At 37.5% G+C, this 15817-nt stretch overlaps 4 protein-coding genes across 6 annotated transcripts in view; 1 reads left to right on the top strand and 3 right to left on the bottom strand.

Annotated features, from left to right (window-relative positions):
• Positions 1 to 4978, top strand: part of LOC129801446 (titin) — a 19823-nt gene extending 14845 nt beyond the window's left edge. For all 3 annotated transcript variants that reach the window (XM_055846508.1, XM_055846507.1, XM_055846509.1), the window contains one exon: positions 57 to 4978. In XM_055846508.1, coding sequence (XP_055702483.1) covers positions 57 to 1833 — 1777 coding nt within the window. In that variant the 3' untranslated portion in view covers positions 1834 to 4978. The remainder of the gene's footprint in view (positions 1 to 56) is intronic.
• LOC129801501 (cytosol aminopeptidase-like) overlaps positions 1 to 5047 on the bottom strand; it is a 39754-nt gene extending 34707 nt beyond the window's left edge. The window contains exon 1 of the mRNA XM_055846613.1: positions 5002 to 5047. The gene's annotated coding sequence lies outside the window, so the exon portion shown is untranslated. The remainder of the gene's footprint in view (positions 1 to 5001) is intronic.
• LOC129801571 (negative elongation factor E) lies at positions 4777 to 6090 on the bottom strand. The gene is made up of 2 exons (XM_055846785.1): positions 5925 to 6090; positions 4777 to 5846 (listed from the first exon to the last, which is right to left on the bottom strand). The coding sequence occupies exons 1-2, from the start codon at positions 6003 to 6005 to the stop codon at positions 5064 to 5066; spliced, it is 864 nt and encodes a 287-aa protein (XP_055702760.1). The 5' UTR covers positions 6006 to 6090; the 3' UTR covers positions 4777 to 5063.
• On the bottom strand, positions 6052 to 15817 carry LOC129801488 (pseudouridylate synthase 7 homolog). Its single transcript, XM_055846596.1, has 4 exons — positions 15127 to 15817; positions 14930 to 15044; positions 9949 to 10914; positions 6052 to 6447 (listed from the first exon to the last, which is right to left on the bottom strand). The coding sequence occupies exons 1-4, from the start codon at positions 15662 to 15664 to the stop codon at positions 6120 to 6122; spliced, it is 1947 nt and encodes a 648-aa protein (XP_055702571.1). The 5' UTR covers positions 15665 to 15817; the 3' UTR covers positions 6052 to 6119.

The following is a 15817-nucleotide window of genomic DNA, read 5'->3' as shown; positions in this document are numbered from 1 at the left end:
TTAAGGTAATTTCATGAATTTTATTATTCATAGTTATTTTTTTTTATATTTCCCAGACTTTTGACGAGTCCATCCCCAGACGCAACACAATACGAAGAGATTGAAGATTTGGATTCCCATAAAGATCTTCAATCTGGAGAAGTTATCAAAAAGATGAAGGAGCGACCACTACCCCCTCCACCGCGTCCCGAACGTTCCCTCAAAAGACCCAAGAAATATAAGAAAGATGATAAACCTGATGATGATCGTGATGGAGGTGGAATTATGAGTGATTCTAGACCACTTAACATTGAAGAAGTTGAGGTATCAACTCAAACAGACCCTCTTCCAGATGATTTTTGCTGCGAAGAATTGGAAATTACGAGCGATATGAAGACAATCACGCCTAGCCAGTGCAAAACTTTAGAGGATATCCTAAAGGAGGAGCAAGAAGCTGAACTCGAGAGGGCACAACAATTAGCAGCTGAGCAGAGTTTATCAAGAGGATTGCAGAGATTTAGAGAGAGTAATCATAGAAGTTTATCTGAGAGATCAAGGGCTTCTACTCTGGATAGACCCAAGACACCTGGAAGCAGACCTATCTCCCCTAACGCTGTTGTAGTTGAAAGAAAAATATCCACTCCCACAATGCTTACAGAAGCCACACTGTCTGTGGAGCCTGTGGATGAACCTATTTCTTCCGAAATTAGACCAAGTCAGGAACATAGTAGGGAGGTCCTAGAAGAACCTAGGACTGAAGTTGAAGAAGAAAAACTTTTGAAAGAAATTCTAAATGAACAACCAGTAGAGATATTGGCTGAAACTGAGTCTAATATAGAAGCTACCATCCCAGAACCTAGTCAAAGTCTCCAGGAAGACCGTCAGGAGAATCAGGAAGAAAATGAACGTGAGAAACAAGAAGAAATAACGAGAAGAATGCAAGATGAAGTTGAAGCAGAACTTGAAAGATGTGCTCAAAGGCTAGAACAGGTGATTGATGTCTTGCAGCAAGATGATGTTCCACCAGTTCCTCCACCAAGACGAAAGTCTTCGGCTGGGGAATCCTTGATTCCTCAACAAACTTCAGGCAATCTTCAATTGCGCGATCTCAGTGTGGATCGTTTGAATGTCAATCAACTACAAGCTGGAAGATTATTTGTTTCTGAACTTGAAGGTTCATCCCTTAGCACCCAGGATCTTGAGTGTAAATCCGGGAATCTTGTGGTGAAGAGCATAGAATTGCCTAAGGGTATAATTGAGGAGATTGTGGATCGTGTTAGGAGTCAAATGCCAGCACCATCTACAGTTTCTGCCCCACAAACCACCACTCATGAAGATCCTGAGCTTGAGAAAGAGCCTCCTGCACGGCCTCCACCTCCTCACGGCTACTACCACCTTCCATCAGAATTCTACCCCTATTCTCTGCCACCTGCTTCATTTTATCGCTTGAGAGACCCTTCGGATGAGGACGAGCAACCTCCGACAACATCACATAGACGCAGAAGGCATCACAGACAACATAGGGATTCTTCAGAAGACGAAGATCACGGCAGGGAATCGCGTACGCGAAGTCGTCACAGGTCACGTTCTCAAGACAGTATCATCGACCTTGGAGGGCAGTTTTTGAAAGCCTGCAGCTCTCAAGCTGGCAGATCTGTGAGGCAGATACTGCAAATGGTGCGAGCAACTGTTGTCAAGGAGGAAAATCGTAATGAGGTTAATGTGGTAGCAATGCTCCTCATTGTCCTCATGGCTAGTCTTGTCTTGATTTGCATGGGAGGTGGCGATAGGACTGTACACCATCATCATTGGGACTTTTTCAATGCTCCTGGGAATGGGAATATGCCCAAGTGAGACGCAGGACTACAGTGCATTTCACATTTCAATTCACCATTTATTGTGCTTTTCAGCAGACAATTTTTCTTAGGTATGGAGTGCAGTTGATTCGTAATCTCAAATTATTTAAAGAAACTTAATTTTCTTAATTCTCCGTAATTAGTGGAATCAACCGACATTGATTCTAGTTGATTCTTGTAACTATTTATTTATTTATTTATTATTTTTACTGCTCGAACTCAAAGAGACAGCAATTATATAATCGAGTGTTTTTCAACTTGTCACCATCCTAGAGCTTAAACGGTATGAGATATCAACTTTCGGTCTTCAATGACCCCCAATAAAAAAATGATATCTCTAGACGTTTTTTTTATCTTTTTCCCCCACCGGCCTCCGTTCCTTCCAAAACCATGTTTTTTTAGCTTTATAGGAAACGGCTCTTACGATTTCTTTTATTTTTGAATATGTTTTGGAGGTGGTACAGGCAGTGGAGTATCTAGGTACTTATGTGAGGGGTGCGGTTGTACCTCGAAGGCGCCCTTAGAATGGAAAAAATGTTCAATCAGGGCGGGAGGGAGGTTAGCAGGTCCTACATCGAATGCAGAAGCATCACAAAAAATAACCATATTTAACCTATCGGATGATTGCATAAGTTCGTGAGACTTTTTCACGTTGGTCGTTAAGGGGTATCCCGTAAAAAATGGAATTGATAAGCTTATATATGTTTGGAGAACAAGTATAAAACGGTAAAAATTGTTCTGAAAACACGCACAGCTTAAGTATGAAACGGTAATGTGTTAAAAACATGCACAATGGTTAAATCTTAAAACGGATGATACTCAAAACCAGTACAGCGAGTACAGCTCAAAAATAAAATGGTTGAAATTCAGCACAGGTTCTGCATAGCTCAAACAAAATTGAATCTAAATTTTTAACAGGTGTCTTAATCTTAACCGTTTTATGTTTAACAGCTGTGCGTGTTTTCGGCACAATATTAACAGTTTTATCCTTGAGCTGTGCAGATCATCAATACGTTTTTGGGCGTTTTATACTTAGTGTATTGTCAGCACAAATTTAACAATTTTATGATTGATCTGTACCGGTTTTTATCACAACCTTATACATTTTGTAATTGAACTGTGCGTATCTTCAGCACAATATAAACCGTTTCATATGCTTGAGCTATGCAGATTTTATGCACAATATGAGAAGTGCGAAATTTATGCATAATCTGAACCATTTTATGCTTGAATTCTGCGTCTATTCAGAATAATCTTCACTTAAAATTTTAAAGTATTTTTTTTTTAATTTCAACTCAAAATCTTGAAAGAATATAAGGACAATATGCATTTTAAAAGCCAGAGGGGCGTCAAGAAAGCCCTTGGCGCCCGAGAAAGCCTGGAAAATTTAAAATGTCGCTTTTTATTTCAACACTAAACTTGCAAAAATATAAGGGCAAACTGCTTTTTGAGAACCAGAGGGGCTCTCTAGAAATTCTGAAGGAATTAATTTTTTTTTAATTTCAACGTGAAATTTTGAAAGATTAAAAGAAATGATGCATTTCGAAAATTAGAGTAGCGCCCCATTGTCTCTGAGTCTCTTTTATTACAATATTTTTTAGTTCAACATGTCAAAAATAAAGGGTCAGAGTGTGAGCTACGAGGCAACTCACGACAGTTCATTTGATTAAAAAAAATAGTAAAACCGGCGCCCTGGGTGGGCCGCCCCTCTCGCACCCCTCTAGATACTCTACTGTACCGTACAGGCGGACATTTCGTCCAAACATACCAATGACCTAAAAAAAATCGCCATCTTGAATTTTTGAAAGAAGAAGTATTTACTAGTTTGAGGGTCTATTTTTCAGCTGATTTGGTTAAATTTGGATTTTTTGGAAAGGTCTTGAAATTTCCAACCCGACTGCATGGGTCGCAATTGGTAATCAATCAATTAAGTACCTGTAAATAATCTTCTTTAAATATTCTTTTTTTTTCTGACCGTAAACTTGTTACCCATCTAGAGGCGAAACGGTAAGAGATACGAACTTGGGATCTTCGGAGGGCCCCCCATAAGCATACCAAAGGAATATTATAATTTTTATTTTCCCCTACTCCCCTTTATCCTCTCCAAAACCATGTCTTTTCGTTTTTCTTATAATTGGCCCAAGCTTTTTTTTTTAAATGATTTTCGGATGTGTTTTGGAGGTGGTCCAGGCGTGCATTTCGTCCAAACATACCTATGACTTAAAAAAATTGCCATCTTGAATTTTCGAAAGTTAAAGTTTAACGGGTTTTGAAATCAGTTTATCGAATCGGTTAAATATCCGTCAGTGACTTATTACTCTTGTGTTTTCATTTTTTGTTTGTTCATTTGCTTGTAACTCATGTTAGAACAATCTAAAATGATCATTTATTTACCAATTTTTGATTTTGAAATACTTTTGTAATTTATAAATCAATTTGATCCCTAGTAAATCAATAAGGACCAAAAGATCATGCGAAAAATTATTTCACGGAGGCACTGAGAAAAAAAACGGGGGTGCGATTAACTTTTTTTCCTCATAACTTCAACGCTTTTTAGGTGTAAAAAATATCAACATTTCTTAATGTTAATTTTACACCTTTTTAAGGGTAAAATTAACATGAAAAAGGGTAACTTTAACCCCTAATACACCTGAAAAGGGTAATATTTACACCGATTTCGGATCAATACTGTATAGGGTAAAATTAACATTTCCGGAATGTTATTTTAACTTTTTCGGATTTCTCTCAGTGGGAGAGCTCTATCTCGTGAGTTCGAGCATTCCGCAAAGCTCGAATGCTTTGCCATCTCTTTTTTTCCAAAATCGAATATCAATATCCAGATCGTTTTTTTAATTATTATTTCATTATATCCACTGACAATTTCTCTTGAAATTCTTATAAATATAAAAAAACTGAAAATCCTGTGATCAAAGAAATGCAATTGGAGGTAAATCATATTTATTTTTTATTTAAGCAACTGCACTCTATAAAATTTCTGCACAAAATCATTTTTCATTTAGTGATAAAAAAAAATTGGGTGGGGTGGGGGTCAGAATAATTGAAAATAGAAAGAAAATCATCGTGTTTTGTGCTCCAATGTGAAAATCACATGGAAATGTTTCAAATAAAAATATTGAATTTAATTATTTTAATATTTAATTCTTACCTGTTCGCATTATGCTGCTGATTTCCATAAATTCCTTTGGGGTTTTTCAGGACAATATTATTTTATTCTAAGAAAATGTCACCATAGTTAACCATTTCACGTTTATCCTTGAGACTACCCTTCTGAGAGTGACTGGCAGCCAATGTGGACCAAACTGCTGATGAAGAAGCATCATTGATGGGCTCTATTTGTGGCTGTCTTCTAGCCAATTGAACTTGCAATTGAATTCCAGCAGCTGGCTTTCCATGCATCTCACTGATTGCTTTTTCGGCGGATTCTGGCTTCGAGAACGTAATGAATCCTCGTCCTTTCTCTATCTCCATGGACACATTGACAATTGTGCCGAAAGAATTGAAATGTTTTTTCAGGAAATCCTCAGTTACTTTGTTCCCGGACACATAAATCGTATTCCCTGTACGTGGCTTATCCGGACGTATTACTGGTGCCTCCAAGGCCTTCTTATCTACCAATCCTCTTTCTTCTCGATCCCTTTCAGTAGCCAATTGCTGATAGAGATTCTGCACACGTCCAACAACTTCCTTCTCAGGATCCGGAATTATTCCAGGAGGTGCTCCAGGTTCTGTACTCTGAGTGGCTGAGAAGGGTTGATAAGATGCCACATTTGCTGTGCTTTCTGGCATTACCCGCTTCCTTTCCTGCCCTTTAGGCCGCTTGAAAGACACTTGATCTTGCTTGGATTGAGGCTTAGGGATCGCTTGAATTGCCCCACTTTTAATCAGTTTTCTGGCCACTTCTCTTGCATCCCGGGCATCAGCAGGCCTCTTGGGTATTAATGGTTTTTCTGGTTCTTGTTTTGGTGTCTTCAGAGCCTGCAGTGCCTTTTTCTAAAAAGCGAAACATTGATTAAAAAAATCCCATTGACAACCAGCCTCTAAAATAGCCAAAAATCGTAAAATATTTACCTTTTTCTTCAATTTCTGATATTTAGTCTGCAACATTAACTCCTCCTCTGTTAGATTTGATGGAAAATGGATGTAAACCATGTTTTTTTAGTTAAAAATTTTAAGAAAATTGAAGAGCAACCAAATATTTCACTGCAAAATCTGACGTATATTTTGTCCCTCTTGTGGCGAACACACGCGACATAGTACAAAAATTCAAATCTTGCTCCTTTTAACGGCAGATTCTGGTACTCTGTCCACTCTGTCTTCCTTTGGATTCAGCTTTATCTGAGCTGCTGTGGAAGTATCTGTCTTTAGAATTTCCCTGAGAGCCATTGTAGCATATGTGCAAGAAGGAAGACAGAAATCCAGCACTAAAGCTGTTTTTTCTCCTGTCGCAATCTCGGGAAATTGTTTGCTTTTCAATTCATCAATGTCTGAGGCAATAAGGAGGTCTCTAGTACTTGAATATTTCATCAGGCGCCAGGACAGATTATCAGGTTTGGCCATCAATTTTCTATATGTACCCCCTAGGGAATAAGTTCTAAAAAAAAATATAAATTAGATTGGAAAAGTACTACAAATATCGAAGAGCGCATACTCTTGGTCTTGGAGACTGGGGCAAAAAGTCACAAATCGAAAATTTTAAAATTCAATATCTTCCAAGATAAATAAGATAGCGGCTTAAGTTTTTTTCCATAGATAGGGTAAGTGTGCCAAATTTCGGCATAGTTGCATATAAGCACCGAAGTCCTAAGTTTGAAATGCAATATTTTTAATTAATATTGATTTTTTTTGTAACTTCCTTTTCGGGAAGGTTGTGTGGAACTTTGAAGACTAGTTTATCATCTTTGTTTTCTTTGAATAACTTCCTAAAATATTGAAAAATTAATAATAATATGGACATTGCTTTGGGTAGTATTCCGGCCACTTTGAGTGAAATACCGGCCACCTTTTTTCTGACCACCTTTTGTGACGCAACGGATAGAAAATTTCAAAACGTCAAACGGAACGAGTTTAATGACCCACAAGCCTTGAGATTTTCCGCGTAATTTGTCCTGAAGACCTGAAGAGTAGCATCTCAAATTTACGCGCAGGTTCCCGTAGAAATTTGCCCTTCCTGAACTCTTCCAAGGCCTTTTCCACATCATCTTTTATCATAGAAGCAATGGTATTTTTCTCTGGGCATTGTAGAACTCAGAAATTGAAAAAAAAAAACATAAAATGAATAAGAAATTTAGGAAAGCGAAAGATATTGCCGGAATAGGCAACACTACCTCACCGGAGAGACGCTCACAAAGTATATACTTTTTTACGCGAAATACAGGATCCAGCTGGGAAATTTCACCCGAAATTTAAAGATTGATTCACTATTAACATAAACAGAAACAATCTTTAATGAAAACTAATCAATTTTCATGAAAAAACACCGAAGGAAAACCTTTTGCAATTCACCACAAATCACAAGACTGCTAGAAACTTCTTGTTCTTCTTTTATTTTATGTAAGGCTGTCGGACCCCGTCAAATAATATCTGCAGATATCTTTAAGATTTCTGTAGAGAAAATCTACACCTCTACAGAATATCTGCAGATAAATTCTGTAGATATTCTTACGAATTTTATTTGGGCTTGGGACAAAATTCGTCAGAATATTTCGGCAGATTTTCTGACGAATCTCTAGACGAATTTCTGTAGATATTCTGTAGATTTTTTCTACATTCCAGACTTTCCAGACAAGATGTGTCAGAAGAGATGGAAAAATTTTTCACTGAAGTTTGCAAAATTCTATAGAGTTATTCTTAGTGATATCACGGTGTTTATATAAAATAAAGAATTCTGCGACGCCGTGTTACAAGTAGAGAAAAGTGAAGTGAAAACTTTAAACAGAGTGTCGACCAAAATTTCGTGTTTTTGTATCATTCGATTGGCGATTTTTAAGAAATTAGTATTTTTGCTCGCAGTTTTTTTACTTATCTAAAATGTGTACTCGGTAATGCTTGTTAAGCAGAGCATACAATTTTCTTTATAACTTCTACAGTTTCTTCATAAATCAACAATATTTTTGTGAAGTAATGGAGGTTATGCAGATTTTCTAGGGAGAAATTCTGCCGAGAATCTGCAGATTTTCTCTGAATGTACTAGAATATACCGTTAAAATTCAAAAAAACCTCCGAGTAAAATCGGCAGGTAGAGCAATGATTTGACGGGACTCACTCGGGTCCATACAGCCACTTTTGTTCACTTAGTTCAAGTTTAAACTTTCCGTTATTCCATGTACTTCTACTTCACTCGATTTCACTATTTTATTTTATTTATATTTTTAATTTATTTATCACTTATTTATTATCACTCTTTTTTTATATCACTTATTATTATTTATTATATAACTTATTATTGTTATATGATCACAGTTTTTGAATTATTATATGCTCACTTTTATTTCTTAGATATATTTGTATATCTCTTTATATGTTTTTTCGTTTGCTATTTTAAGAATATTTTTTATGCTCACTTTTTCATTATTAATGCACTTATAATTTTCTCTTATCTCATTAAATTTTCTGCATTGGATCACTATGTGATTTATATCTTCCACGGTTTCGCACTTATCGCATAATTCTGTGTCCTCTTTTTTATTAGTTTTAGAAACTTCTTGTCACAGCAATGTCCACTTCTAATCTTTTGGGTTATTTTTATTTGATCACTTCTTAAATTTATATTTTTGAACCATAGTTTTTTTCTAATATTCCCTGTCTGATTTCATGGTTGAATTTTCCTTTAGTTTCACAATTTTTTTTCCACAAATTTGTCTATTTTTTCCACATGAATTCTTTTCTTGTTCTGTCCACCTCTTTTCTATTTAAGCTACATTCGATACATATCCGATCCTTCGTTGCTTCCTTAGCTGCTTTGTCAGCTCTCTCATTTCCTTTAATATTTATATGCCCAGGGATCCATTGTATGGTAACTTTTATATTTTTATTTGCGCTCACTAACTGCTAGAAACACAATCGATCTAGCACATTTTTTGTAAGACTCTTTCCACACATTAGTAACGCAATTTAAATTCAAATTATACTTAAAATTTAACGGTCTTAGTGTTAATACATCCTAAAATGAATAAATATTTAAAAGCAAAATGAATTCATTGACTATTCGAAGAAAACATACATAATTTTAATTATTTTCTTTCCATGGCCGAAATTACACTCAAAGTGGCCGAAATTAGAAGCTGGCCGAAATTGGCACACTTCCCCTAGCCTCCATAGGTCTTCTTCAATGTCGTAAGTTTCTTAGAATTTGAACAAGGAATTTAGAAAATAAAAAAATATCGAAATTTTTAGCCCTATTTTTGAAATATTTTCCGTGCAGAAGATATCAATTATACTTATATTAAATTAAATGCACTGGTGAATATTTTCCAAATTATCTGGATATTCTTTGAATACGAATTGGCTATCTATTTTAGAATTTTACAAAAATTCTTTTCTCCAGAAATCCTTTTATTAAAAACGACCACTTGGGGTAAAAAGTAACAAAAACCGAAACAATTTCTGATGTCTCACGGTGAAAAGAAACGTCAATGCTATGTGTCGCCGCTTGTTGTTTGCAGTGGTCAAACGATTTTCAGTTTTTTGTGTGTTTTTGTAAAATAGCCTAAAATGCGCTTTTCTCGCTCAGATAGAGAAAACGGTGTTTTACAAAGGCGTAAAAGAATAAAAATTTCCTATGAAAATCTGTAATCTAGGTATTTTACTTAAATTTACGGAATCCCGTAATAAAGCGAATCAAAATGTGATAGTATCTTATGTTTGATACTATTTGCCCCAGCATTTTTGAGAATGATCACAAAATTATCTTTTAGAAAACGGCTCGATAAATATATTTCCTTATAAAATAGAAGAAAATGAATTTCACAGAGTTGTAGAGCGGTAAATTTCCTATAAAACTGTGCTAATTAGAAATTTTGGAGGTGCTCGGGTAGCTTGTAAAAAAAATAAAATATCCGTTTTGTGACTTTTTGCCCCAGTCTGCCCTACTTACTTGACTTTTTGTTTCAATTTTTCAGATGAGAGTTCATCAACAGCCAGGAGTTCCTGATACCATTTTTCACATATATTTTCTGGGTATGTTATATCATGTCCGGGAAGAGGTAAAACAATATCGAAAATTGAGTAATTTCCAGAAATTACGTCTTCTTCCGTGAGCTTCTTCACCATATTCTTGAATTTTGATTCTTCTTGAACCTTTTCCTGTGGAAGTTCTTGATCATCATCTTGCGGTTCATCATAGATAATATCGAAGTCATCAAGCTTTTCAGAAGCTTCCTCCCGAAGGATTAAATCGCCCTGAACAGGACTCATTCCCATCTTGAAACGCCTAGAAGCTACCTGATTCCAGATTAGACTCTGATAGGAGTGAATATACAGGAGCCTAGCATTTCTTGGCACCTGTTCTAAAGCATTAATGTAATTATTGGCTCCGTGTTGAGCCAATCCTCTCAACAAATCCAATTCGATGCTTTTTTCCTTTGAATTGACTAAGGACAAAGCTTTCTGTGCATCCTTGGTTGTCCACCAGCATTCCCGGACACGTTGCATGATCGGAAGATCTCCGGGACGGGGTTTCAATATTAATTCACAAGCTTCTTGCCAATTTCCTTTCAGTAGGGCCTTTCCAATGGAATAGGTAGGAACTACAGCGGAATTTCCGAATCTCTGCAATCCGTAGTAGTTGATAAATCCCTTTTCCCTAAAACTTTCTAACGACTTTTCAATCACAGCTCGATCAACTGTAATCTCTCTCAGAGCTATTCGAAAGCGATTCCCACGCAATTGACCCAATTTGAGGACGTCAGGACGACATGAGAAGTTTCCGACAAGTATATTTTGCGTCCTTCTAGCTGCTTCAAGGATTTTAGATGGTTCCCTTCTTTTTATACAAAACATCTGAGACGTTAGAGCTCTCTTGTCTTTTGTTCCAGCATAAGCAATAGCTGAAGGTTTGATTCTAAAAAAAAAATGTTTAGGAGCCTAGATCAGCTTAGTGTAGGTGATATTTTTAACGTCAGCAAATTCGGATTGCATGTAAATACGATTTAGAACTGAAATTATTGATCAAAATCAAAATTTGTCTTGCCCAAACACGACGATGGCAAGCGGACTTGTCGACATTAAGCCCCAACTTCACAAAAAGAGAACGACGAACAAACACGCACAAGTAGGAGGTACTTTGAGTTGCTCTAGAGTAAAATAGTGCGTCACGTTCAGAGAATCCCCATCGGTCGCCTGCTGTCTCTCGAACGCGCTACACCGTTTCCTAAACGATTGGGAGACTTTCATGTTACCCAGTCTTGATTATCACCCGGAGGAAGGCCTTCCCGGCTCCTCCTTAGTTCGATAGAATCTGATGGAAAGATTTTCTTTCAAAGGTTGAGTCTGGCGTCCTCTAGAGTTTTGTCAAGTGTTTTGACCGTTTTGACAGAGTGGTAAATGCTCTTACGAGACTTCAGCTTTATTCTTGGTTTTTTGATCATGTAGAAGATACTTTGGTGCAGAAAGAACCTTGGACATCTCTCTACAGGAGATAATTTGCTGCCTCATCCGTCGTGGAGCAAATCGTGCTAAAGGATAGTTTCTCCATTGCCGTACTCATTAGGCATCTTGTGACTATACGGGTGATATTGACGGTATCGTTAAGAGCGCTGTCTACTTATTTTACGTACACAGGCCCCCCCTCCCTATACTTCAGCAAACTCTGCTACGGAAAATGATAGGGCGATAGCAGACTTAGGTCTTAGGTCCTTGACACATTTAAAACTTAAACCAAGAGACGGTTTAGTAGAAAATGATACAAATATGGTTTAACTCTTTCGTCTCCTTTGGGACTCTTGGGTACCCATGGAAACAACAAATTTTTAGACTATCTAGAATCGATAAAAATCCGATTCTTGTGTATGATTACAAACTATAAGGATGTCCAAATCTAGGATATTTTTTGCAGGATCTCAATTAACTCCTGAGCTAAGATATTCTTGGTCAAAAATCGTGAATTTTCGATTTTCTGCTTCCTTGCAGATATTGTGACTTTTTTGATATTTCTAGACCAGAATAAGGAAAAACCTTTCGGGGACAATAAGTATGATAACTAACAATTACAGATTGCATAAATTCGAAAAATAATTTTTTCTTAAATTTCCAAAAAACTTGCTCAAACTTTATGGGTATTCTCGTCTTCAAGAATCTAGAGGTCAAATGTAAGATTATCCCGCCAATGTCCGCCATTTGCTTTTTGACACCAACCTTGTAACAAAATTCCAAGCGGGAGCGAAATTTTTGCCAATAGTGCCGATAATTTTGACATTTGGCAGCGAGGGAGATTGCTTTCAAGGAAGTTTTTCCTATTCTTCCGGATTTTGGTGAATTCTGATTGTCCAGAAAGTGTCTTTTATGTTTTTGAGAAAGCTTAATGTGTCTGCAATAACATAGTTTTGAGAGAAATGTGTTTTAAAGTGTTATTGTGTGAAATATTTTGAGGAATCTGTTGGCAAGCAGGAACTTGGTGTCTTCTTGACCACTTCTTGGACATCTCAGAAGATACTGGTCAATAATTCTTCTTGTTTTAGTGATCAACATTGTAAAGGTGTCATTTGACACGCAAAAATAATTCACAACATTGATATTATTGGCTTTTGGAAAATTGAAGTTTGTCTCCTTTTCGTGCTTTTGGGGACGAGAGTACCCATGAGTTTTCTTATTTCCCAGAGGCGGAAAAAATTCTTTCTCTACAAAAGTATCATATTTGACCACTAAGACTTACAATAAAGTGAGTTTTACTGAAATTCGTTCGCTGGATATGTTGTGGTCCGGATAGAGTTAACCATTACAGTAGACTCTCGCTCAATCGTCTCTTTTTCAATCGGGCGAAGAATTTTGTTGAAAATTCCTCTTATTTTATCGTGATTCTTTATAATTGAGCACCTTTTCAGGAATTTACAATGACTTTGACGCCCAAATCACTCGATAATTCGGATAACATTTTGCCCCAAATGCCCAATTGAGATTGAGAGAGAATCTACTGTATTTTGAATATTATTACACTAAGCCGTCTCTCGGCTAATCCTCAAGTCTGTCAAGGCCTTTATGGCCTATATACACGAGAGAAATTTATGTTCATATTGAAGAGTTTTTCCTACACAAGCGTAGGAAATTTGGTTCAATATGGACATAAATCACTCCAGAGCCTTTTCGGTTACTCCTTGCCCTCCGACCCCGGGACCAGCGGTTTAAGCAACAGCTTGTTCATTGTCCCGCATAGCTTGTTTCCGGTACAATCCGTCCGTCATCTAAGGCTCTGTTGTTTTTAACTGCTCGAACTTCAAGAGAGAGCAGTTTCCACAATCGACTTTTTTTTAACTTTTCACCATCCTAGGTGCCAAACGGTAAGAGATATTGACTTCCGGTCTTCGGTGACTCCCCCCCCCCCCACAAGTCAACATTCTCTATCTAACTAATTTACCCAAATTACCCCCCACCCCTTCTATCTCTTCCAAAAAAACATGTTTTTTGACTTTACAAAAAATTGGCCATGACGATTTCGTTCAATTTTGGATATGTTATGGAGGTAGTCCAGCTGAACATTTCGTCCTTAGACACCTATAACTGGAAAAATCGCCATCTTGAATTATTCAAGGTCAAAAGTCCACCACCTTGGGGGCCTAATTTTCAACGGATTTGGACAAATTTGGACATTTTTGAAAGATCTTTTAATTCTGAACCCGACTGCATCGGTCACAATCGGTGATGGATCGGAAAAGTAACGGTAATAGATTTATTTTGAAAATACTGTTTATCGCACTTTTTCAGTTTTTTGACCCATATAAAATTCAAACGGTAAGAGATATCAACTTCCGATATTTCGATGACCCCTTCTCAAATGACATTATCTCGAACCCAACCTCTTTAGTTTTCCCCCCACCCGTTTAATGCGTTCCCTATCCCTAAAGATAGGCAAATAATGAGGTTTTTCTAATTTTGCAAAAAATTGGCCCTGACGATTTCGTTCATTTTTGGATATGTCTTGGAGGTAGTCTAGCTGAATATTTCGTCCCCAGATACCTATCACCGAAAAAATCGCCATCTGGAATTATTGAAGGTCTAAGCTTGATTTTCACCCGATTTGTTCAATTAATTAATTAAAAGGTTAATGATTTTTTTCATTAACGGACGGTTCGGCCGTCCGTAGTACGCAATATCTCTGTTTGTTTTGCTGACAGGTTAGTGTGACAACAGGGTGAAAACCTGATGCAAAGGCGTTTTTCCCAGGAGACACGGATTTTGGGGTGGTCCGCGGTTTAGTATTCACTAAGGACTTCTCGTAGACGCAAAGATGCCGATACGTGCCTATAGCTATTTCCAAACAAACTACACGCCAGTACAAGAACCAATTACAGCCATTCCCTATCCGCCACCTGGGACGCGCCCGTTGGGTACCGCAACCACACTGATTTTGATTCCCCAGAAAAGGTATGCAAGCCATTGTGAGGAGGCGTCGACCTCGGGCAGATCTAGGACAAGGTGGCTGAATCAAATTCAGAATCTTGCCTTGGAACGCCTTGGGATCGAACCTGAACATTTTCCTGAAGTGGCGGAGGATCGACAAGCGTGGGTTGCTAAATTGGATGTCACGGGCCCGCGACCCCATTAGGAATAAGCGGTTGAAAAAGATGATAATGATTATGGACATAAATTTCTCTAGTGTGTAGAAGCCATTACGCATTGCTTTGGCTGAACTCAAACGAAGCTGAAATTGAAAGATCTAAATTAATGCTTTCATGTTTGAGGGTTTCTTTCTTAAAACATCAAGATGCTGAAAGTGCCACTTGAATCGTGGAAGTGCGATATATATTCGTGACCAGGAGGTGGGAAAACACATTTTGGCAAAGTTTGAGCACGATCGGAGGACATGAGATTTTGTTAGGATTATAGTAGGCGAGATTCTTCGGAATCTCATTTAGTGTTCTTACCCCATGTTGTAGGCGAGGAATGTGGCAGCTCTCATGGTGTCGAGATTGGTTTTGTGTACCACAAAATAGATATACTGATGAGGCCACAGCCAGCGATGTCTTTCACGCTCAGGTTCTAAGTGCAAAAAAATTATTGTTTTAATAAAATTAAAAGGCATTACCATTTTATCATTTTACCTTTAAAACCCTTTACTTACTTGCTTTATTAGCTTTGAAGCATTTGATGATTTTCTTCTCATCCTTGGTGATGGTATTTGATAATAGAGAACTTCCAAAATGTTCCCGGATACTCGAGTGAATCTTTGTTCTCTCATCTTTTGTCAAATTTGTCACGTCTATTTCATAAAACCCATCGGGATTTTCATCAGTGACAAGCTTGTTAAGATTTTCAGTTGTTGTGAGCGACAAGAGGGAGTCCTGCTGGTCAGTTTCAGTATTTTCGGGCAGAGCATTTGGGCATTGTGGTAACGACATGTCTGTTAATTTTACAATATTTCCTTCCAAGTCAATTTCATTGACCTGAAAGTCAGAATATTTGCACTTGATGATTCCTGTAAATCCTGGAGCATCTCCAACGTATTCTGTGATCCCAACATCAATTTCCTGAACGTTAACCATCTCCCTGGGAATATTTTCCGATTCGTCGGTTTCTTCTGCAGTTTTTGCTTGATTTCCTGGGAATTTACGCTTTTTCCCATGAAATTTTCCTCCTGGTCGTCCTCCTCTTCTGCCCATATTGTCTAAGGTTTATACTTCACAATGATTTTAGAGAGAAAAATGATAAGAATCCAAGGAATCCAAGCGTCTCCAACCAAAACACTGTTTGACGTGATAGCGTCATCAAAAGCACGTGGTGACTGTTCTCAAGCTGTTGAATTGGCGGGGAAA

The sequence above is a fragment of the Phlebotomus papatasi genome, chromosome 2 (assembly GCF_024763615.1).
Source record: "Phlebotomus papatasi isolate M1 chromosome 2, Ppap_2.1, whole genome shotgun sequence".
NCBI classification, from domain to species: domain Eukaryota; kingdom Metazoa; phylum Arthropoda; class Insecta; order Diptera; family Psychodidae; genus Phlebotomus; species Phlebotomus papatasi.
The sequence above is the reverse complement of the archived record's forward strand: the minus strand, read 5'-3'. Positions and strand labels throughout refer to the sequence as shown.

What these genes read in the sequence shown, in the direction of transcription:
- LOC129801571 (XM_055846785.1), bottom strand. Translation starts at nt 6,005, where the DNA reads ATGGTTTACATCCATTTTCCATCAAATCTAACAGAGGAGGAGTTAATG. An exon ending in ATCAGAAATTGAAGAAAAAG is followed by an intron (nt 5,847 to 5,924) that starts GTAAATATTTTA and finishes TTCGCTTTTTAG; the next exon opens with AAAAAGGCACTGCAGGCTCT.
- LOC129801488 (XM_055846596.1), bottom strand. Translation starts at nt 15,664, where the DNA reads ATGGGCAGAAGAGGAGGACGACCAGGAGGAAAATTTCATGGGAAAAAG. An exon ending in CTTCAAAGCTAATAAAGCAA is followed by an intron (nt 15,045 to 15,126) that starts GTAAGTAAAGGG and finishes TTTTGCACTTAG; the next exon opens with AACCTGAGCGTGAAAGACAT. An exon ending in TTCCTCGCCTACAACATGGG is followed by an intron (nt 10,915 to 14,929) that starts GTAAGAACACTA and finishes TTTTTTTTTTAG; the next exon opens with AATCAAACCTTCAGCTATTG.